The sequence below is a fragment of the Nomascus leucogenys genome, chromosome 2, assembly GCF_006542625.1.
Source record: "Nomascus leucogenys isolate Asia chromosome 2, Asia_NLE_v1, whole genome shotgun sequence".
Taxonomy (NCBI): domain Eukaryota; kingdom Metazoa; phylum Chordata; class Mammalia; order Primates; family Hylobatidae; genus Nomascus; species Nomascus leucogenys.
In genome coordinates this window covers 51,446,266-51,469,746 of record NC_044382.1, presented here as the reverse complement: position 1 = coordinate 51,469,746, position 23,481 = coordinate 51,446,266, and the positions used below count along the sequence as shown (strand labels likewise).

The window sequence follows — 23,481 nt, the reverse complement described above, 5'->3', positions numbered from 1 at the left end:
CTCCCAAAGTGCTGGGATTACAGGCGTGAGCCACCACGCCTGGCCCTATTGTTACTATTTTTACCCCTCACTTTTATACAGAGCATTTATGGCTCAAGAAACATTTGTCATTTTAATTGTATGGGAGTCTCACAACAGCACAGGGAGACATTTCTGATCATTATTCCCATTAGGAGGGTGGAGAAACTGAGGCTTTGGGAGGTGGTCCTGACCTAGGGAATCAATTTGCTGACTCACTGACCCGTGAAGCTCTACAGTTAAAAAAGACTAGATTAAAAAACAAGAACTCAATAAAGGAGCTGAGGCAGGAGGATCGCCTGAGGTCAGAAATTTGAGATCAGCCTCGGCAACATAGTGAGATCACCTCTCTAGAAAAATTTTTTAAAAAATTAGGCCGCTTCAGGCAGAGTGCAGTGGCTCACGCCTGTAATCCCAACACTTCAGGAGGCTGAAGAGGGTGGATCACCTGAGGTCAGGAGTTCCAGACCAGCCTGGCCAATATGGTGAAACCCTGTCTGTACTAAAAATACAAAATTAGCCGGTGTGGTGGCAGACGCCTGTAGTCCCCAGCTACTCAATAGGCTGAGACAGGAAAGTCTCTTGAACCCGGCAGGTGGAGGTTGCAGTGAGCCGAGATCGTGCCACTGCACTCCAGCCTGGGCAAGACAGAGTGAGACTCCGTCTCAAAAAATACAAACAAAACAAACAAACAAAAAATTAGGCTGCTAGCTGAGCGGCTCATGGCTCACACCTGTAATCCCAGCACTTTGGGAGGCCAAGGCAGGAGGATCGCTTCAGCCCAGGAGTTCAAGACCAGGCTGGGCAATACAGGGAGACACAGTGCCCCCACTGCCCCTCCCTATCCGCCCCGACTCGTCTCTCTACAAAAAGACAAAAGAAAAAAAAATTAGCCTGGCGTGGTGGTGTGCACCGGTACTCCCAGCTACTAGAGAGACTGGGGCCAGAGGACCGCTTGAGCCCAGGAGTTCGAGGCTGCAGTGAGCTGTGATCGCACCACTGCACTCCAGCTTGGGTGAAAGAGTGAGACCCCGTCTCCAAAACAAACAAAAAACCTCAAAAAACAAAAGAACTCAGCCAAGTGTAAAAGCCCTTTCTGATCCCAGGTCTTAGTGAGCCACCGGCGGGGCTGGGATTCGAATCCAGTGGAATCAGAACTGTGCAGGTCCCATAACCCACCTAGACCCTAGCAACTCCAGACTAGAGGGTCACCGGGTCTGTGCGAGGCCGGGTGGGCGGGCCGTCAGCTCCGCCCTGGGGAGGGGTCCGCGCTGCTGATTGGCTGTGGCCAGCAGGTGAACCCTCAGCCAATCAGCGGTACGGGGGGGCGGTGCCTCCGGGGCTCACCTGGCGGCAGCCGCGCACCCCCCTCTCAGTGGCGTCGGAACTGCACCTGTGAGCTTGCGGAAGTCAGTTCAGACTCCAGCCCGGTCCAGCCCGGCCCGACCCGACCGCACCCGGCCCCTGCCCTCGCTCGGCGTCCCCGGCCAGCCATGGGTCCTTGGAGCCTCAGCCTCTCGGCGCTGCTGCTGCTGCTGCAGGTACCTCGGATCCCCTGACTTGCGAGGGACGCATTCGGGCCGCACGCTCCGCGCCCCAGCCCCGCGCCCCAGCCCTGCGCCGCTTCCTCTCCCGTCGTCACCGCTTCCCTTCTTCTAAGAAAGTTCGGGTCCCGAGGAGCGGAGCGGCCTGGAAGCCTCGTGCGCTCCGGACCCCACAGTGATGGGAGTGGGGCGTGGGTGGTGAGGGGCGAGCGCGGCTTTGCTGCCCCCTCCAGCGCAGACCGAGGCGCGGGCGTCTGGCCGCGGAGTCCGCGGGGTGGGCTCGGGCGGGCGGTGGGTGTGTGAAGCGGGGTGTAGGGGGTGGAGTGTGGAGAAGGGGAGCCCCGGTGCAAGTCGAGGGGGAACCAGGAGTCGTGGGGACGATTCTCGAGGGAAGGAGAGGGGCATCCGTAGAAATAAAGGCACCTGCCATGCCAAGAAAGGTCGTAAATAGGAGTGGGGGTCCCGGGGATAAGAAAGTGGGGTCGGAGGAGGTGGGAGCGCCCCTCGCTCTGAGGAGTGGTGCATTCCCGGTCTAAGGAAAGTGGGGTCGGGGAGAATAAAGACATCTCCAATAAAATGAGAAAGGAGACTGAAAGGAACGGTGGGCTAGGTCTCGAGGGGGTGACTCGGCGGCCCCCTCCCGGGAGTTCCTGGGGGCTCGGTGGCCGTAGGTTTCGGGGTGGGGGAGGGTGACGTCCCTGCCCGCCCGTCCCGGGGCTGCGGGCTGGGGTCCTCCCCCAATCCAGACGCCGGGAGCGAGGGAGGGGCGGCGCTGTTGGTTTCGGTGAACAGGAGGGAACCCTCCGAGTCACTCGGTTCCATCTACCTTTCCCCCACCCCAGGTCTCCTCTTGGCTCTGCCAGGAGCCGGAGCCCTGCCACCCCGGCTTTGACGCCAAGAGCTACACGTTCACGGTGCCCCGGCGCCACTTGGAGAGAGGCCGCGTCCTGGGCAGAGGTGAGGGCGCGCTGCCGGTGTCCCTGGGCGGAGCAGGGAGGGGTTGGAAAGGGGCCGAGAAATTGCACTCCCGCACCCGTGGGTTGGAATGGGCAAGCTCCCTCCTTGGCTCAAACGACACCCCTTGGAATTTACGCAGATTTGGGGATCCAAACGTTTACGACTGAACACTGTGGTGGAGGGTGTAGCCCTGCGTGGTTGTTAACTATGTTATGAAGAAGCGGAGGTTGAGGGTACTTATTAGAAGCCTTCGTATTTCTCTTATTGCCCTCAGCACTGAAGAGACAGTCTCTCATTTCAGACTGCAAAAACCTGGTGGGTGGGAAGGCCTGGCAGGAATATTCCCGTTTTACAGTTGAGCAAACCGAGGCTGAAGGTGATGTCTACTTGCTCAGGATCAGCAGAGCAGATAATCTGAACTGGGATCTGACTCCGAGGCCCCATTAAGCACCATCTCTGGGATGACTGAAGAGCAGCCCTCTCTTGGTTACTGGGCTGTGGCTTTTGTTTATAGATATTAAAGCTTTTTTTTTTTTTTTTTTTTTTTTAAAGACAGGTTCTTGCTCTGTTGCCCAAGCTGGAGTGCAGTGGCATAATCATAGCTTACTGCAGCCTCCATCCTCTGGGCTCAAGTGATCCTTCACACCTCAGCCTCCCTAGTAGCTGGTTATCACAGGCATGTGCCACCACACCTGGATAATTTTAACATTTTTTTTAGGCTGGGCGCAGTGGCTAACGCCTGTAATCCCAGCACTTTGGGAGGCGGAGGCGGGTGGATCACAAGGTCAGGAGTTCGAGACCAGCCTGGCCAACATGGTGAAACCCCATCTCTACTAAATAAAAATACAAAAATTAGCCGAGCACGGTGGCGTGTGCCTGTAATCCTGGCTACTCAGGCGGCTGAGGTAGAAGAATTGTTTGAACCCAGGAAGCGGAGGTTGCAGTGAGCTGAGATAGTGCTACCGCACTCCAGCCTGGGTGACAGAGCAAGACTCCGTCTCAAAAAATAAATAAAAATAAAATAAAATTTTTTTAGAGACAAGAGTCTTTCCATGTTGCCCACGCTGGTGTCGAACTCTTGGGCTCAAAGGATCCTTCTGTCTCAGCCTCCCAAAGTGCTGGGATTGCAGGCCTGAGACATTGTGCCTGGACCAAAACATCTTGATACAGGTACTGTTTCCCCCAAGGAATAATGAATTTTTTTTTTTTTTTTTTTTTTGAGATGGAGTTTTACTCTTGTTGCCCAGGCTGGAGTATAACAGCGTGATCTCGGCTCACTGCCACCTCCGGCTCCCAGGTTTAAGTGATTCTCCTGCCTCAGCCTCCTGAGTAGCTGGGATTACAGGTGCCCACCACCGTGCCCAGCTAATTTTTTGTATTTTTAGTAGAGAAGGGGTTTCACCATGTTGGCCAGGCTGGTCTCGAACTCCTGACCTCACGTGACCCACCTGCCTCGATCTCCCAAGGTGCTGGGATTACAGGCATGAGCCAGCATGCCTGGCCAGGAATAATGATCTTTTTTTAAAAAAGCATGGTAGTTCTGACTCAGGATGAAAATGCATTCACCCAATGTACTTCTAGGCCTTATCGTTGTGATAATCTAGAGTTTGCTTTGTTCCACTTGACTGTTGTCCAGGGAGCAAGGGAAGGGGCTAGTTTCTCTTCTGGTTTCACTGAATCCCAAGTGCTTACTTTATATCAAACCACTTTCTCCTCTCTCATGATTTTAGTTGATTGGGTATCACAATAAAAGGCATTTTTTTTTTTTTTTTAAGAGAAATCACCCACAATTCCCCTGAGGGAACAACTCCACTGTAGTCATTCTTCCAGTCTTTGACCACATGAATCTTTAGCAATCATGCTGTTGTCTTTACATTTTTTTTGAACTTTGGAAGTCGTTCGAGGTTTTTTACAGACAAACTACAGCTCGACTGATGAAGTATATTTGCTCTGGGTGCTCTAGAGCTTTCTATTGGATCAGAAGTTATCTCTAACTCCTGGGCTCAAGTGATTCACCCGCCTTGGCCTCCCAGAGTGCTGGGGACTGGATATTCTGATGTCAGTGGGCATTGAGGAGTGGCTTCTCGGAGGAGGCAAACTTGATCCAGTCTTGGGGAGCAAGGCAGGGGCTAGAAACAAGCTTGTATCTGAGCGTGCGTCTGGGGTGTCCCCGTGCTAAGGCTGGTGACTTTGTTTTCCTGCACCAAGATATTTGCTAGCACCAAGAGTGGGTTGGTCTGGTTTTTACTTCTCCCTTCTAAGCTCCTGTGTCTGACCAATATTATTACATATTAACACTAATATGTTAATAATTAATAGTGACACTTATTCACTTTTGCCTCAGACTCTGGGGCAAGTGCTTCACATATTTTACCTCATTTAGTCTTCACTAGAACATTAGGAGGGTGGGCACTGTTATTCTTCCTACTTTGCAAGTGAGGAAACTGAGGCATAAAGCAATTCTGTAATCTGAAGGATCCACAGTTGGTCTTTTCTCTTTTTCTCCTTGTTTTTCACCTCAATAACCTGAAAAAACAAAAACAAAGAAAAAAGGTGTTTGGGGAATTAGTGTCCAATGTGAAGTAAGCTGAGAATGGAGGTGTTGATAGGGTGGGACCTCTGAGAGGGGGTGGTGATGATGGAGATGGGTCAGACCAGGGGGAAGGTGGCGGGGGACCCTGGGGCTGGTGGTTTAGTGGGAAGAGGCAGCCTCCACACAGAATCCGCAGGCCTCTGGTGTGGTTGGTTTCAGTTCCTTTTATGTTCACAGACCCCCACCCCCACACAACAGATTTCCTGACACTTAATATTTGTTTTGGCTTTTTTGGACTGTGGGGTCTCCTTGTACCAGTCCAATGTGGAATTGCCCCAAGATGGAAGTGCCCTTCTGGTAAAATCACACGTTCGATCTGAGGAACTGGCTTGTGATTTTAAAAGGCTGCTAGGACTTGGGATGTGGCCTGGCTCTCTTTGCACAGTGCAGGGAAGTGAAGGGATGGATGTAACATTGGCACCAGGTTTAAACATTGGCTTCATGGAGAATTTACTCCATGGGAATTTTGAAACTTGAAATCTGTCACTTTTTGTGCACAGGTAGCTGTAGGGTCTTAACTCAAGGGACTTTGGAGTGTTTGCTAGGGTCATTCCTCTGCCTCATGCCATGGTTGACCCCATGATCTCAACCTTGTATTTATTCCATTGGTTTCTCTCCAGCTTCTAGAATGAAGACCGTTTAAAAAAAAAAAAAAAACTCAACTGTAATAAACCAGTTTTTTTTTTGAGATGGAGTTTTGCTCTTGCTGCCCACTCTGGAGTGCAGAGGTGTGATTTCGGCTCACTGCAACCTCTGCCTCCTCAGTTCAAGCGATTCTCCTGTCCCAGCCTCCCGAGCAGCTGGGATTACAGGCACATGCCACCATGCCTTTGTATTTTTAGTAGAGATAGGAGTTCATCATATTGGTCAGGCTGGTCTCGAACTCCTGACCTCAGGTGATCCGCCTGCCTCGGCCTCCCAAAGTGTTGGGATTACATGTGTGAGCCACCATGCCTGGCTAATAAACCAGTCCTTTAGAGTTGCTGCTTATTTTCCTTCTTCATAGCACACACCGGTTTGAGAAACACAGGCTGTTAGACAGTTTGGGATTTTTGAAGTATTAGCCTAGTAACCGCAGCTGTAAGTTGACTCAGGTGCGGAAAAAAGAAAAGCTGGCAGGCTTTCCCAGTGATTGTTTTCTTCCTTTGCATGCTCTGCAATCTGGCCTTGGAAACACAGGGCCTATATTTCAGTGTTGAGGTTTGGCTGCTTGAGGGGTTGACCTAGTTCACAGGCACCCCACCTTTGTGGATTAAATACATCCATTTCCCCTCCTTTTTTTTTTTTTTTTTTTTTTTGAGATGGAGTCTTGCTCTGTTGCCCAGACTGGAGTGCAGTGACATGATCTAGGCTCACTGCAACCTCCGCCTCCCGGGTTCCAGCGATTCTCCTGCCTTAGCCTGCCGAGTAGCTGGGACTACAGGTGTGTGCCTCCATGCCTGGCTAATTTTTGTATTTTTAGTAGAGACAGGGTTTCACCATGTTGGCTAGGCTGGTCTACAATCTGGAGTTTTGCTCTTGTTGCCCAGGCTGGGCAAACTCCTGGCCTCAGGTGATCCGCCCACCTTGGCCTCCCAAAGTGCTGGGATTACAGGCATGAGCCACCGTGCCCGGCCATTTCCCCTCCTTTCTGAAGGATGTGCTGAAAGGTTCAGAAAACAGTATGCAGCCTCCCTAATACAATTAGACTTTTAAAAAGCAAACCCAGAAACCAGCTTTGGGATCACCTTACATCATCAGATCCCCACCCCCTACCCCTCAAACTCATAAAAGTCACTTCCCTAATTACTCATGTCTGTGACAAAGGTTGATTTGAGCTTACTGGGAAAGGAGACCAGTGGGCCGCCCTCTTGGCCTTGCCTTTGTGTCTCTGGAGGTGCGGAGGTGGAAAGTCTTGGGCCGGGTAAGGCCATGTAAGGAAGGCTGGCTGCTGCTTCCTCCCAGTGGGGCCCTGCCTGCCCCTCTCTGCCAGGTGGTTATGGAAATCCCTATTTGCTCTCCAGGGCTTTTTATTGGGTGAGGCTTTTCTTCCAAAATGCTCACCTTGTGTCAGTTACACATTCCCTTCCAAGGTAGCCCCAGATACGCCAGAGGCTGAAGCTCTCATATCTCCCAGAAGCTGCCCAAACCCTAAATTCCCCGAGAGGCACCTGTCCCAATCCAATCCTTGCTGGGTTTCTTTCTTTTTTTTTTGAGACGGAGTGTCACTCTGTCGCTCAGGCTGGAGTGTAGAGAGGTAGGATCTCAGCTCACTGCAACCCCTGCCTCCCATGTTCAAGTGATTCTCCAGCCTCAGCCTCCTGAGTAGCTGGGATTATAGGCATGCACAAGCACGCCCGGCTAATTTTTGTATTTTTAGTAGATTTGGGGTTTCACCATGTTGTCAGGCTGGTCTTGAACTCCTGAGCTCAAAGTGGTCTGCCTGCCTCAGCCTCCCGAAGTGCTGGGATTACAGGCATGAGCCATCGAGCCGGGCCCCTTCCTGGGTTTCTATCCTGCCTCAGCTCTATCTCCTTTGAGGGCACAGGCTTTCAAAAAGGAGAATGAAATCGTTCAGCCGTGGCTGTTTAGGATCCTTCAGCGAGGAAGTACGGGAAACCAGGTTTGAATTTTAGCCACTAGCTATTCGACTTTGAATAAGTCACTTCTATGAGCCTCAGTTTCCCCACCTGTAAAATGGGGTGGTAATACTTATTGATCTATTATGAGAATTAAGTATGCACATTCATTTAGTTCACAAAAGTGAGTGCCTGTTGTGTGTTAGCACCGGGCTAGACCCTGAAGTTGCGGCAGACTGGACGGAACATATGTGCCAATGGGCAGGAATGTAAAGAGAGAAAGCAGAGAGAATAATTTCAACAGTGGTTGATATGTCTTAGGGACACAGTAAACTCTCAATGTTATTTTGAGCAAATGAATGAACACATGAATAAATCACTATCTTGGCCAATGTCTTTCCCTCTCAAACTCTATGGACTTGGTCCAGCCCTTAAGGTTGATTGTAAATGGGCAGGGAAGAATTTGGTCGGTTAGAACCTTCCATCATGCTCTGTGTGTGCTGGGGATACTGTGTTCATAGCTTCCCTCTGAACAGCTATGGAGCGCAGGGAGGGAGACCTCAAACCTGAATCTGGAAATGGGAGGGCATATAGTCATTTTTAAGTGTTTTCCGCCTTTGGTCAAATAAAAAGAAATCTGTGGTGCATGCTCACTCTTTCTAGCTCCATCTCTAGCCATCTCTCTCTCTTTCTTTCTTCCTCTTTGTTAATGTAAGTTTCCCTAGGCCAGGGATCCCAGTGTCCCAGCTTGTTCTTGTTACTCCTTGGGGGGTGGGGTTTAGGCCTCCTCCCTTTCTGCACTTTTCATCTTCCTCCTTCCTTCCTCTTACCTGCCTCCAATCCTCCACTTCTGCCCAAGATTTGGGTGGCATCTTCCCCAAATTCAGAAGGTTCTTGAATCAGACTGCCTAGATTTCAATCCAGACAATGTCCCTTCCCAGCCTAGGGATGTCAGCCAAGGACTTAGTTTCCCTCTCTGTAAAATGAGCATAATAGCACGGAGACATCATAGGATGGTATGTCAAGCGTTCAGTGAATATGAAATATTAGAGCCCCAGGAGGACTTAGTGCTGTCTGTTTGAAAGTCTCCCATGTTTTACCCTTAGTTCAAAAGATCCCCTGCGCTCCCTCTCACCCAGCAAACCAGCCAAACCAGTTTCTTCACCCTGCCTGCTTCTGTGTTAAGCAAACAGTGCACTGCAAACAGTGACTAAGCCTAGTGCCTTTGTTAGGAAGGAACTGGAGTTTTCTTGCTTGCCACTGTGCAGGGTGCTCAGGGTGGCCTGGAACAGGTTTGTTGTGGCTTAGGAAAGGGGACCTGCTCATGGAGGTTGTGTAGAACTGGGGTGGGAGGAGTGGGGCAAGGCGCAGCTAGGGCCGGGGGAGTCAGGATGATCTTGAACTTGTCAGCTTCTGCTTGGCTTTTAAAAGTATTTCAGGCCAGATAGATGCTGTGGCTCACACCTATAATCCCAGTGCTTTGGGAGGCCAAGGCCGCAGGATTACTTAAGCCCAGGAGTTTGAGACCAGCCTGGGCAACATGGTAAGACCCCCATCTCTACAAAGATTAAAAAAAAAAAATTAGGCCGGGCGCGGTGGCTCACGCTTGTAATCCCAGCACTTTGGGAGGCCGAGGCAGGCGGATCACGAGGTCAAGAGATTGAGACCACGGTGAAACCCTGTCTCTACTAAAAATACAAAAAAATTAGTTGGGCGTGGTGGCGGGCGCCTGTAGTCCCAGCTACTCGGAGAGGCTGAGGCAGGAGAATGGCGTGAACCCGGGAGGCGGAGCTTGCAGTGAGCCGAGATTGCGCCACTGCACTCCAGCCTGGGCGACAGAGCGAGACTCTGTCTCAAAAAAAAAAAAAAAAAAAAAAAAAAAAAATTTAGCCAGGTATGGTGGCGTGCACCTGTAGTCCTAGCATCAAAAAAATGCAAACATTTGCTGGGCATGGTGGCATGTGCATGTAGTCCCAACTACTCAGGAGGCTGAGGTGGGGGGATTGCTTGAAGCCCGGGAGGTCGAGGCTGCAGTAAGCCATGATTGCACCACGGTACTCCAGCTGATAGAGATCCTGTCTCAAAAAAAAAAAATTATATATATATACACATATATATATGTGTATATATATATTTCATGATGCACATGCCTAAGAATACCTGTCTGTTCTCCCACTGCCAAAAATGCTCTGTCCCAGCCCCTGAGATCCTTGTGGCTAAAAATCAAATCACCTGGGGCACTTCATGCAGACTGGCCCTCTTGCAGATTCACTGAGAGCCAATCTCCGAGGGTGGAGATCTGAATTTGACATTTACTTATTTATTTATTTTTTGAGATGAAGTCTTGCTCTGTCACCCAGGCTGGAGTGCAATGACACGATCTCAGCTCACTGCAACCTCCGCCTCCTGGGTTCAAGCAATTCTTATGCCTCAGCCTCCCAAGTAGCTGGGATTATAGGCATGCACCACTATGCCTAGCTAATTTTTTTGTATTTTTGTAGAGACAGGGTTTCACCATGTTGGCCAGGCTGGTCTCAAACTCCTGACCTCAGGTAATCTGCCTGCCTCAACCTCCCAAAGTGCTGGGATTGCAGGCATGAGCCACCGCACCCAGCCTTGAACTTGACATTTTTAAAAGCTCCTCAGGCTGGGCATGGTGGCTTACGCCTGTAATCTGCACTTTGGGAGGCTGAGGCGGGCAGATCACGAGGTCAGGAGTTCGAGACCTCTCAGCGGGTAATTCCAGTAGGCTCCAAGAATGCCACTGGAGTGAGAATGTGTTCAGAGGATGCCAGGAGTGGTCAGTTTCACCTGCTGGGCCTTGATGAGTAAGAGGGCGTCTTCCATGCAAGGAAAGAAAGGGCACTCCAGGAGGAGGAAGTGGGGTGCCCAAAGGTGTGGCAGGGTCATGGAGGCAGAAGGCTGGAGCTGTGCCTTCCTGGACACAGGAGGAGGGAGGAGAGGGTCCCAGGATGAGGCTGCAGAGGCAGCCGGGCCAGGTTACCTCTGGGCCTTGGGCCGTGGGTCATGGAGGGTTTTCTCTTTCTGGGCTTTTCGTAGGCAAATTATTCACGCAGTTAAAAAATAAGTTTAAATATACATCTTCATATATATATGAAAAAGCTTGTATATATGTCTATATGGCAGACAGTGAAGTCTCCTTCCCACCCCAATCCACGCTTCACCCAGTTCTTCCCCAGGGCACAGGGAACCGATTTCATTAGTCTCTTGTGTATCCTTTTCAGTGTTTCCTTATGGAAATACAAGCATAGTCTTGTTTCTTTATGCCAGTGTAAATTCCTAACATATGATCCTTTTACACAAAGCATAGCATACGATAGCACTGCTCTGTACCTTGTTTTTCTCCCAACAATATATCTGTATGTTCTCTCCCTCTCTCTCCATACATATCTTCCTTAGACCGAGTCTTGCTCTATTGTCCAGGCTGGAGTGCAGAGGCGCAATCTCAGCTTGCTCAGTCTCCGCCTCCCTGGTTCAAGTGATTCTCATACCACAGTCTCCCGAGTAGCTGAGACTACAGACACATGCCACCACACCTGGCTAATTTTTGTATTTTTAGTAGAGACGGGGTTTCACCATGTTGGCCAGGCTGGTCTCAAACTCCTGGGCTCAAGCAATCCACCTGCCTCGGCCTCCCAAAGTGCTGGTATTACAGGCGTGAGCCACCGTGCCCAGCCTATTTTTATTTATTTTTAACTAAAAACAAATTTTTTTTTTTTTTTTGAGACGGAGTCTCGCTTTGTCGCCCAGGCTGGAGTGCAGTGGCGCAATCTCGGCTCACTGCAAGCTCCGCCTCCTGGGTTCACGCCATTCTCCTGCCTCAGCCTCTCCGAGTAGCTGGGACTACAGGCGCCCGCCACCACGCCTGGCTAATTTTTTTGTATTTTTAGTGGAGACGGGGTTTCACCGTGGTCTCGATCTTCTGACCTTGTGATCTACCCGCCTCGGCCTCCCAAAGTGCTGGGATCACAAGCGTGAGCCACCACGCCGGGCCAAAAAATTTTTTTTTAATTATTTACTTATTTTTTTGTTATTTTTTGAGACAGAGTTTCGCTCTGGTTTCCCAGGCTGGAGTGCAATGGCATGATCTCGGCTCACCGCAACCTCCGCTTCCCGGGTTCAAGTGATTATCCTGCTTCAGCCTCCCGAGTAGCTAGGATTACAGGCATGCACCACCACACCTGGCTAACTTTGTTTCTTTAGTGGAGACAGGGTTTCTCCATGTTCATCAGGCTGATCTCTTGACCTCAGGTGATCCACCGGCCTCGACCTCCCAAAGTGCTGGGATTAGAGGCGTGAGCCACTGTGTCCGGCCTTTTTAAAAATGTTTAATTTTTAAATATACATTTAAAAATGTATACATTTAAAAATATGCATTTTTTTCTACACATTGTGGTGTATCTGGAAGATGAATTTCCATGGGTGAGCCTGGTGGGCCCAGGTATGTGCATTTGTAATTTTGGCAGATATTGCCTTCCACAAAGACTGTGATCCATTTGCACATCAGCGTCTAGAGATAGTCGGTTCCCACTGTCCCAATGGAGGTTTTGAGCAAGAGGTTGGGAGAGGTGTTATGTGCCTGCCTGTCTGAAGATAAAACAGTTTTTTTTTGTTTTTGTTTTTGTTTTTGTTTTGAGCCGGAGTCTCGCTCTTGTCGCCCAGGCTGGGGTGCAATGGTGCAATCTTGGCTCACTGCAACCTCCGCCTCCTGGGTTCAAGCGATTCTCCTGCCTCACCCTCCTGAGTAGCTGAGTACAGGTGCCTGCAACCATGACTGGCTAATCTTTGTGCTTTTAGTAGAGACGGGATTTCATCATGTTGGCCAGGCTGGTCTTGAACTCCTGACCTCAGGTGATCCACTTGCCTCGGCCTCCCAAAGTGCTGGGATTACAGGCATGAACCACCGCACCCTACCAATAAGACAGTTTTGATTTGGGGGAAGGTTTCCAGCACCTAAGTGGTTCTAAACAAGAAGTAATGCCAGCAGCTTCTAGAATGTTCCTTTGGACCAATACTGGAAACAGGAGAAAGAGGAACAATTCAGGGGAGGAAAATTAGTTCTTGGTGAGGAATATGTTGAGTTTGAGTGTCTGAAGGACGCAGGGGCGGAATTTTCAAAGGGGTATTTGGGAGTGTCAGCTCTGTGCTTGGAGTAATGTGAAGTACCAGTTTAAAGAAGGATTTGTATAGGATAGTGGTCTTTTTTCCTTAATCTTGTGTCAATAGATACAGAGTTTTCAGAGACCTCACAAGCTGGAAGATTAAATGATAGAAGGTGTTTGTTTGGAGAGTGTTTACTTGAAGGTGGCCAGCAGATGAAAGACAACTATTTGTGTCTATTTGCACAGGGTTAGAGAGTGGGTCCTGCCAGTGACCTTGCAGACTTGACAGTTAATCCTCCCTGTGGTCCAAGGTGGGAACTTTCATCATCCTCTACTGTGGAAGAGGAATCAGGCTCAGAGGTTGTACTGCTTGCCCCCAAGTCACCCCGCCAGGTAATGGCAGTGCTGGGGCTGCAGGCCAGGCCTTTCTCCTTCCAAAACCAGGTCTCTCATCCAGTTCCCTCTACTACACTGTTGCCAAACTCAGCATCTCCAGTGGGACTTGATTCACCTTTCTAAAGGAAACGAATTCCCTTCTTCCCTTTGGAGAAGCTGTCATTGTACCTTTTTCATCTCATTTTATTTATTTTATGATTTTTTTTTGTTTGTTTGTTTGTTAAGAAACAGAGTCTTGCTCTGCTGCCCAGGCTGGAGTGCAGTGATTTGAACTCCTGGGCTCACACAGTCCTCCCATCTTGGCCTCTCGAAGTGCTGGGATTACAGGTGTGAGTGACCAGGCCTGGCCTGCCTCTCACTAATTTTGATTGTGATGCTAGAATTCAGCTTTTTTTTTTTTTTTTTTTTTTGCCTTTGGAAGGCCTCTTTTGTCTTTTTCTTATGGGCAGTTTCAGCCAGTTTCCCTCTTGACCTTCACTTCCAAATAAATGCTAGCTGAACAGCACTTCTCTTCCTTTCGGTCTCTTTCAACTCTCTGGGTCCCAGAAGATCCACTTATATTGGCCTTCAAGACTTGGGAGTGTAGGGACAGGGAAACCTCCCTAAAGAAACTCTTGTTCCAAATGAGACCTACTCAAGGTGCTTGGCCAGGCAGGCATCTGGGGCATGGCTCTTGCTGCTGCGAAAGAGGGAAAGTTACTACTGGGACCTAATGGGGCCTGCCTAGAAGGGTTGAACCTGTTCCACATGAGCAAGATCTTAAACGGTGGCCAGCTCAGGACCCCGTGGGATAATTGGCCAAGTTCTAGATAATAATTAGCTGGCTTTGTAATTAGGAGAGCTTGTAACAAGCCAAAAGCCTTTCAAATTTATTTGACCTGGGCAAGTTCAAGAAGAAGAAGAAGAGCACCTGATTCTGTGGTTTGGCATTCAGGCACGCCTGTACACCTTCTTTCTCCTTCGCTTTTTTTTTTTTTTAAAGACAGGGTCTCTCTCTGTCGCTCAGGCTAGAGTATAGTGGAGCCATCTTGGCTCACTTCATCCTCGACCTCCCGGGCTCAAGCAATCCTCCCACCTCAGCCTCCTAAGTAGCTGGGATACAGACACATGCCACCATACCTGGCTAATTTGTAAAATTTTCTTTAGAAAAAAGATCTCACTATATTGCCCAGAATGGTCTGGAACTCCTGGGCTCAAGGGATCTTCCCACCTTGGCCTCCCAAAGTGCTGGATTTACAGGCATGACGCCCAGCTGTTTCTCTATTCCCAAAAGGGAAGTTTCAGCATGTCTTCACCTTCATTGTCACAGCAGCTTCCTTCCTGGTCTCCCCACTTATTCCTTCCCCTTCCTCCAAGCCAGTCTTTTCTCCATCCATCAGTCAGAGTTGAAGGTTTTTAAAATTAAGTTAGAAAATATCACTCCTGCTCAAAATTACCCATGGTTCCCCATTTCAAACAAAATAAGTGCCTAAGTCCTTTCTATGCCTTCTGAGGCTTCACTGGTCTGTCCTTTGACTCATGTACCTGGGGTCCTCATCTCCTCCCACTCTTCTTTGTGCTCACTTTGCCCAACAACTTTGTTTCCTGGTTATACTTAGAACATACTACACACTCTTCTACCTCAGGGCCTTTGCACTGGCTGTGACCATTCCCATAACATCTGCACAGCTCACTCCTTTCTGTCCTGAAAAGACTACAAGCCTTTGCTTAAATGTCACTCCCACCCTCAGGGAGGCCTTTCTTGAACCCCTTATTTATTTATTTATTTATTTACAGACGGAGTCTCACTCTGTCACCCAGTCTGGAGTGCAGTGGCGCGATCTCGGCTCACTACAACCTCTGCCTCCTGGGTTCAAGCAGTTGTCCTGCCTCAGCCTCCTGAGTAGCTGGGATTACGGGCGCCTGCCACCACGCCTGGCTAATTTTTGTATTTTTAATAGAGACAGGGTTTTACCATGTTGGCCAGACTGGTCTCAAACTCCTAACCTCAGGTGATCCACCTGCCTCGGCCTCCCAAAGTGCTGGGATTATAGGGATGAGCCACTGTGCCTGGCCCAATTTATTTATTTTTTGAGACAGAGTCTTGCTCTGTCACCCAGGCTGGAGTGCAGTGGTTTGACCTCGGCTCACTGCAACCTCAGCCTCCAGAGTAGCTGGGATTATAGGTGTCTGCCCTCACACCTGGCCAATTTTTGTATTTTTTTTTTTTTTTTTTTTTGAGTTGGAGTCTCAACTCTGTCACCCAGGCTGGAGTGCAGTGGCTTGATCTCGGCTCACTGCAACCTCCGCCTCCTGGGTTCAAGCAGTTCTCCTGTCTCAGCCTCCTAAGTAGCTGGGATTACAGGCATGTGCCACCACACCTGGCTAATTTTTGTATCTTTAGTAGAGACTGGGTTTCACCATGTTGGCCAGGCTGGTCTTGAACTCCTGACCTCAGGTGATCCACACGCCTCAGCCTCCCAAAGTGCTGCGATTACAGGTGTGAGCCACCACACCTGACCTGGACCCCCTGTTTATGATAGTAAACCCTGCCCTCAGCCCTCCCCACCTCTTTTATTTAATTTTCTTCTAGTACTTTTCACTGTCCAACATGCTATGTATTTCACTTATTTCTCCTGTTCACTGTCTGTCTCCTCCCACTAGAACAAAAGCCTCAGGAGGCTTTTAATGTCTTTAATTTTTAAATTTTTTTATTTTTAATGCCTTTTGTTTTGTACTTGGGCTGAATTGCAGCTAGAATAGTGCTTGGTACATAATAAGGGCTCAGTAAGTATCAGAAAGAATGAATGAATTAGAGGTTTCAGAGTGTATTTAATACAGACAGGTCTAAACAGATCTCTCTTTCTAGAGGATATTTCACTGTAGTGGTTTTTTCTTTTTTTAAAGACAGGGCTTTATGTATTAGCCACAGAGAAGGGAGGAGGGGTATTCTCAGGGCGTGTGCCTCTGGTTGGCACTCCCCAGTTTCTCTGAGCTCTTCACACCCCTGATGTAACCTTACCTAATTGTCTTGTCACAAAACAGCTTGCAGTCTGGAGTCTAAAGGTCAGATGAGCCATTTCTGTCCCACACTTCTGAGTGTAAAGAAGCACCAGATCAAAATCTAGGCGGATATCTGAGCCCGCCAGAGCCATCTGTTTGGTTTCCTATTGTGTGGGTAACACCTTCCTTGAGCAAAGCTCTCAGATACAGCCAACACCTTCCCCCTGGGTATCTCCAGCATCCTTCAGACCCATGAATTGTTCAAGAACCGGTGTCCGTTCTTCCAGTTTTTGGCAGTGCAGAGGAGCCTGGAAAGAGCTTGATGAGAGATGCAAAAAGCTCAAAGACAAAAATGCAAGGCCAGCCAGGCGTGGTGGCTCATGCTTGTAATCCCAGCACTTCAGGAGGCCGAGGCACAAAAATCCCTTGAACCCAGGAGGCGGAGGTTGCAGTAAGCTGAGATAGCGCCACTGCACTCCAGCCTGGGCGACAGAGAGAGATTCGGTCTCAAAAACAAAAAAAAAAAAAAAGAAGAAAGCAAGGCCTGCTTAATCAGATCTCGGCCAAGATAAAAATCTCATGGCTTCAAAATCCATCTGATCAATAAATATTCATGAGAGAGTACTGTAGGGCGACATCTTGGAAATCTTTTTTTTTTCTTTTTTTCTTGAGACGGAGTCTTGCTCTGTTGCCCAGGCTAGAGTGCAGTGGTGCGATCTTGGCTCACTGCAACCTCCGCCTCCCGGGTTCAAGCGATTCTCCTGCCTCAGCCTCCCGAGTAGCTAATTTTTAGCCAACATGCCCGGCTAATTTTTGTATTTTTAGTAGACACGGGGTTTCACCGTGTTACCCAGGATGGTCTCAATATCCTGACCTCGTGATCTGCCCTCCTCGGCCTCCCAAAGTGCTGGGATTACAGGCGTGAGCCACCGTGCCTGGCACATCTTGTAAATCTTTTATGTAACCTAGACTACCCTGCCTTCAGGAGGGTAACTGCTTAATGGGTAGTGTGGCTAGATTTAGCAAATAACAATACAGGACTCTCAGTTACATTTGACGTTCAGATAAATGATGGCTAATATTTAGTATAAGTATGTCCCACGCAATATTTGAGACATACTTAAAAAAAAATTATTTGGCAGGGGCAGGGCATGGTGGCTCATGCCTGTAATCCCAGCACTTTGGGAGGCCAAGGCAGGCGGATCATGAGGTCAGCAGATCGAGACCATCCTGGCTAACATGGGGAAACCCCGTCTCTACTAAAAATACAAAAAAAAATTAGCCAAGCGTAGTGGCGGGCGCCTATAGTCCTAGCTACTTGGGAGGTAGAGGCAGGAGAATGGCTTGAACCCGGGAGGTGGAGCTTGCAGTGAGCCAAGTGAGCCATTGCACTCCAGCCTGGGTGACAGAGCGAGGTTCTGTCTCAAAAAAAAAAAAAAATTATTTGGCAGGGCACAGTGGCTCATGCCTGTAATCCCAGCACTTTGGAATGTTGAGGTGGGAGGATCCCTTGAGCCCAGGGGTTTGAGACCAGCCTGGGCAACATAGGCAAACCCTCTACAATCTCTACAAAAGATTTTTAAAAATTAGCCAGGCCTGGTGGCATGAGCTGGTAGTCCCAGCTACCCGGGAGGCTAAAGTGAGAGGATCACCTGAGACCACAGAGGTCAAGGCTGCAGTGAGCTATGATTGCATCCCTGCACTCCAGCCTGGGCGACGGAGTGAGACACTGTCTCAAGAAAAAAAAAAGTATTTGTTGTTGTATTCTCTATTGGGATCATAAGTAACAGTGTATTGAGCGGTGCTTTCTGTATGTTGAACTTTTCCTGTGTGCCATCTCCTGTAACCCTCATGCACACAGGTGTGTCATGCACACAGGAAGTGGGAGAGCCTGGCCGTATGTCTGGTGGCTGTTGGACTCCAAAGTCTGTGCTCTTTATGGCAGGAAAAGGCAACTCACATGACAGTCTGTGAGCAGCCAGGTGAAAGGGATGGATCATTCCTTCTCTGAAGGTCTCAGGTGACAGAGGCATTTGCCTGTCCGTTCACTGAATGAATTTATGCTGAGCACCTGCCAAGCCCTCTGCTAGGCATTGGGGATACAGCGGGGCCCAAACAGAGAAAAACCCCTGTCCTCATGGAGTTTCTCTTCTAATTGGAGGGGACAGGTAGATGGTGATGTATGGAAGAAAGAATAAAACTCAGCAGGAAGGGTGATGAAAATTATGCATTGGGGTGGAGAAATTTAGGGGCAGTCATCACTAAGAAGGATGACATTTGTGTAAAGAAGAAGTGAGGTGCTCAATAGATGTTAGAATTGGACTGTGTCAGCTGGGCGTGGTGGTTTATGACTGTAATCCCAAGCCAAGGCAGGTAGATCTCTTGAGCCCAGGAGTTCAAGACCAGCCTGGGCATGATAGAACCCCGCCTCTACAAAAAAATCAAAAAATTAGCTGGGTGTAGTGGCATATGCCTGTAGTCCCAGCTACTTGGGAGGCTGGGGTGAGAGGATCACTTGAGCCTGGGAGGTTGAAGCTGTCTGGGAGGTTTAGCCATGATGGCACCACTGCACTCCAGCCTGGGTGACAGGGCAAAACTCTGTCTCAAAAAAAAAAAAAAAAAAAGAATTGGACTGTATCTTGAGGGGACTGGACTTCATTCAAGTCTATATTCATGTCATTGAAAAAGACTGTTCTCTAGTCAGGCATTTTTCTTTTAATTTTTAATTTTTTTGTTAAAATAAAAAGAGAGACAGGGTCTTGTTACGTTTCCCAGGCTAGTCTTGAACTCCTGAGCTTAAGCAATACCCCCGCCTTGGCCTCCCAAAGTGCTAGGATTACAGGTCTGAGCCACCATGCCTGGCCAGGGCAGGCATTTTCTAGAGAAGGAATCCTGAGGGCTCATTTTCACATCTCCTTTATTTTTTATTTATTTATCTTTCTCTTTTGACCTGCCACTTTAGGAACATCTCCTTTAAAGGGTATCAGATTCAAACCAGGAAATAATGCTCATTCCAAGCCACCCCCAACCCCTTGGCACATTGCCCAAGAGGAATATTGCTCTAGTGGAGTTTTCTAAATTTTTTTTTTTTTTTTTTTTTGAGACAGAGTCTTGCTCTTGTTGCCCAGGCTAGAGTGCAAGTAGCCTGATCTCGGCTCATTACAACCTCTGCCTCCCGGGTTCAAGTGATTTTCCCACGTCAGCCTCCCATGTAGCTGGGATTACAGGCATGCGCCACCACGCCTGGCTACTTTTTGTATTTTTAGTAGAGATGGTGTTTCACCATGTTGGCCAGGCTGGTCTCCAACTCCTGACCTTAGGTGATAAGCCCTCCTCGGCCTCCCAAAGTGCTGGGATTAGGATTACAGGCATGAATGAGCCACTGCGCCTAGCCGAGTTTTCTAAAGATTCTTACTGTGGAGGGATGAGATTTTCCTAAACAGGCATCGTGACCTCTTGGGCAGATTTTGTGTGTGTGTGCATGTATATGAGTGTTCCTAGGACCTGGTACTTACTTTGGAAGCTCGCCTTCAGTACGAGACTTCCTCCCCAACAAATTCTTTACCACAACTGTGTGGGAGTGTTTGAAAAAGGGAACAAGATGACCAACTTGTTGGTGGGGAGAGTTGTGGCTTTCCTGTTGGAAAACATCATCCCTTGAATAAGCAGTGAGACAAACACCTGGGCACTTACTTTATGAACAGGTGGGGTGGGGCCCTGAGTCACCGACATTGAGAGGCCTCTCCTGGTGAGGTTTTTCAATATCAGGCTGAATCAGCGGTGACATCACCCTCTATAGTGACAGGTACTCTAGGTGCCGGCTCTTACTCATAAGTCCCAGGAGATACTAGCCCTAGATCTCTTCTCTCTTAGCTTCATGCTAAGAGGTTTTGGAGAAATGACAGCTGTTTGGTGACGTTCATGTGGCTGGTTTCATTACCACCTAACTCCCAGGCTTGTAATCATGACTAAACTTTCTGGAGAAAATAGAATTTGTGGTTGTATTTCTTGCAACTTTTGCCTTCTTGTCTCAAGTCTGCATTTAAAAAGAGGCCGAGTGAGATAGCTTACGCCTGTAATCCAGCACTTTGGGAGGCCGAAGTGGGAGTATTGCTTGAGCCCTGAAGTTGGACACTAGATTGGGCAACAAAGTGAAACCCTGTCTCTATATACAAAAACAATTACCCAGACATGGTGGCATGTGCCTGTGATCCCAGCTTCATGGGAGGCTGAGGCAGGCAGATCCCTTGAGTCCAGGAGGTTAAGGCTGCAGTGAGCTGTGTTTTGCACCACTGCACTCCAGCTTGGGTGACAGAGTGAGACGCTCTCTCAAAAACAAAAAACAAAACAAAACAAAGCCCTCTTCTACTCCTTGAGGTTTTTGGATGTTTCAGAGCTGTATTTTGAGTCTTTGATTTTTTTGTTTTGTTTTGTTTTGAGACAGAGTCTTGCTCTGTTACCCAGGCTGGAGCGCAGTGTTGGAGTCTCAGCTCACTGCAACCTCCACCTCCCGGATTCAAACTCAGCCTCCCAAGTAGCTGGGATTATAGGCCAGCGCCACCATGCCCGGCTAATTTTTGTATTTTTAGTAGAGACAGGGTTTCACCGTGTTGGCCAGGCTGGTCCTGACCTCAAGTGATCCGCCCACCTTGGCCTCCCAAAGTGCTGGGATTGCAGGTGTGAGCCACGGCGCCCAGCTGAGTTTTTGGTTTTGAAACTTCGTGTAAGTTGTACTTATTTTTCTTTGGGCTTTGTAATTTGGTTATGATTTTTCATTCTTCTTTCTGCTAATCCTCTCACCTCCACCATGGGAGTGTTTAAATACCTGGGAAGCTGTTGAACCTAGGAAACCACATTTTACTTGCCAGATGTGAGGTTTCATTTCTGGTTTCGACGGAGATTTGACTCTTCAGCATTTATTTCTCTTTTAGCCTATGAGCCTCTCTTAGAGAAGATGAACTGCGAGGGTGGAATGCAGCAGGACTGTCTGGATTCCAATCCCAATTGGACCCTTACTTGTCCTGTGATTTTGGGCAAATTTCTTTCTCTTTTTCTTTCTCTCTCTCTTTCTTTCTCTCTCTTTCTCTCTCTCCTTCCTTCCTTCCTTCCTTCCTTCTTTCTTTTCTTTTCTTTTCTTTTCTTTTCTTTTCTTTTCTTTTCTTTTTTTCTAGACAGGGCCTTGCTCTGTCACCCAGGCTGGAGTGGAGTGGTACAATTTTGGCTCACTGTAACCTCTGCCTCCTGGGCTCAAGTCATCCCCATCCTCCCACCTCAGCCTCCCAAGTAGCTGGGACTACAGGTGCATGCCACCACTCCAGGCTAATTTTTTTTGTGTATTTTTTGTAGAGACAAGGTTTTGCCATGTTGCCCAGGCTGGTTTTGAACTCCTGAGCTCAAGTCATCTGCCCACCTCGGCCTCCCAAAGTGCTGGGATGACGGGCGTGAGTTGCTGCACTGGCCTGCAAGTTTCTTTCTTTTCAAATTTTTTTGCATCCCTCTCCTCTACCCCAACCCCACCCCATTTTGCCTAGGGCAGGCTTCTATTTATTTATTTATTTATTTATTTATTTTATTTTTTTGAGACGGAGTCTCGCTCTGTCGCCCAGGCTGGAGTGCAGTGGCGCAATCTCGGCTCACTGCAAGCTCCGCCTCCCGGGTTCACGCCATTCTCCTGCCTCAGCCTCTCCAAGTAGCTGGGACTACAGGCGCCCGCCACCAAGCCCGGCTAATTTTTTGTGGTTTTTTTTTTTCAGTAGAGACGGGGTTTCATCGTGGTCTGGATCTCCTGACCTCGTGATCCGCCCGCCCCCCAAAGTGCTGGGATTACAAGCGTGAGCCACCGCGCCCAGCCTTATTTCTTTATTTTTTGAGAGAAAGAGGGAGAGACCCAAATGGGAATTCCCTAGGGCCAGTTTCTTAATCTTTCTGTGCCTCAGGCCCCTCACCTGTACAAAGGGGATAAGCATAGCTCCTACCACAAAGGATTGCAATGAGGATTCAATGAGTTAGCATGTGCGAAGTGCTTCCAGTGCCTAGTACGTAGCAACCACTCTTCATTTAGTTTTTATTGGCTGAGCTCCATGGTACACATCTGTAGTCCTAGCTACTTGGGAGGTTGAAGCAGGAGGATCACTTGAGCCTGGGAGTTTCGAGGCTGCAGTGCATGCTGATTGTGCCCGTGAATAGTTACTGCTCTCCAGCCTGGGCAATGTCTCAAGAATCGATCTTTAAAAAAACAAATTAGTTTTTCTCATTAGATGTTTCTGCTTTAGACTTGCGTCAAGGGAGGGAAAAAACATGGGTGGGGGGGTGGTGTAAATGTCAAAGGAGCCACAGAGGATTGAGTATGAGGAAGAGTGACACTGCTTTGTCACTTTGCTCTTGACCTCCTAAAGGATAAGACACTCCTTTGACCCAACACCCATTTAAGTGCATTTTTTTTTTTTTTTTTTTTTTTGAGACGGAGTCTTGCTCTGTTGCCCAGACTGCTGCCATCTCGGCTCACTGCAACCTCCACCTCCCGGGTTCAAGCAATTCTCCTGCCTCAGCCTTCTGAGTAGCTGGGGTTACAGGCACCTGCCACCATGACTGGCTAATTTTTTCTATTTTTAGTAGAGACAGGGTTTCACCATGTTGGTCAGGCAGGTCTCAAACTCCTGACCTCAGGTGATCTGCCCCCTTAGCCCTCCCAAAGTGTTGGGATTACAGGTGTGAGCCACTGTGCCCAGCTTATTACATTTAATTAATTTGTTTTTTAAAATACAAGGTCTCACTGTGTTTTCCAGGTTGGTCTCAAACTCCTGGGCTCGGGCGATCCTCCTGCCTCAGCCTCCGACAAGTGCTGGGATTACAGGGGGCACAGTGGCTCATGCCTGTTATCATAACACTTTGGGAGGCCAAGGCAGGAGAATCGCTTGAGCCCAAGAGTTTGAGACCAGCCTGGGCAACATAACAAGACCCCCATCTCTACCAATAATAACAGTATTGTTATACAATAACCACAATAGTCATTGCATTCGTTTATTGATTGAGTACTCAACTGTTCGTGTATGATCTTGTTTTTTTAATCCTTGCATCAACCTTAGAGTTAGGTACTATGGCAATTCCATTTTCTTTTCTTTTTTTTTTTCTTGTTTGGTTGAGATGGAATCTTGCTCTGTCACCTGGGCTGGAGTGCAATGGCACGATCTCGGCTCACTGCAACCTCCGCCTCCCGAGTTCAAGCGATTCTTCTGCCTCAGCCTCCCAAGTAGCTGGGATTACAGGCGTGTACCACCATGCCCAGCTAATTTTTGTATTTTTTAGTGGAG

General features: G+C 48.6%; 1 protein-coding gene across 3 annotated transcripts in view; it reads left to right on the top strand.

Annotated features, from left to right (window-relative positions):
* Positions 1-1,392: 1,392 nt before the first annotated feature.
* Positions 1,393-23,481, top strand: part of CDH1 (cadherin 1) — a 96,898-nt gene continuing 74,809 nt past the window's right edge. The window contains exons 1-2 of one of the 3 annotated variants that reach the window (XM_030794864.1): positions 1,393-1,559; positions 2,405-2,519. Coding sequence is in view for 2 of the 3 variants with exons in the window: in XM_030794861.1 (XP_030650721.1) it covers positions 1,512-1,559; positions 2,405-2,519 (163 nt within the window). In the remaining variant the exon portion in view is untranslated. The remainder of the gene's footprint in view (positions 1,560-2,404; positions 2,520-23,481) is intronic. The other 2 variants (XM_030794861.1, XM_030794862.1) reach the window with 2 other exon arrangements.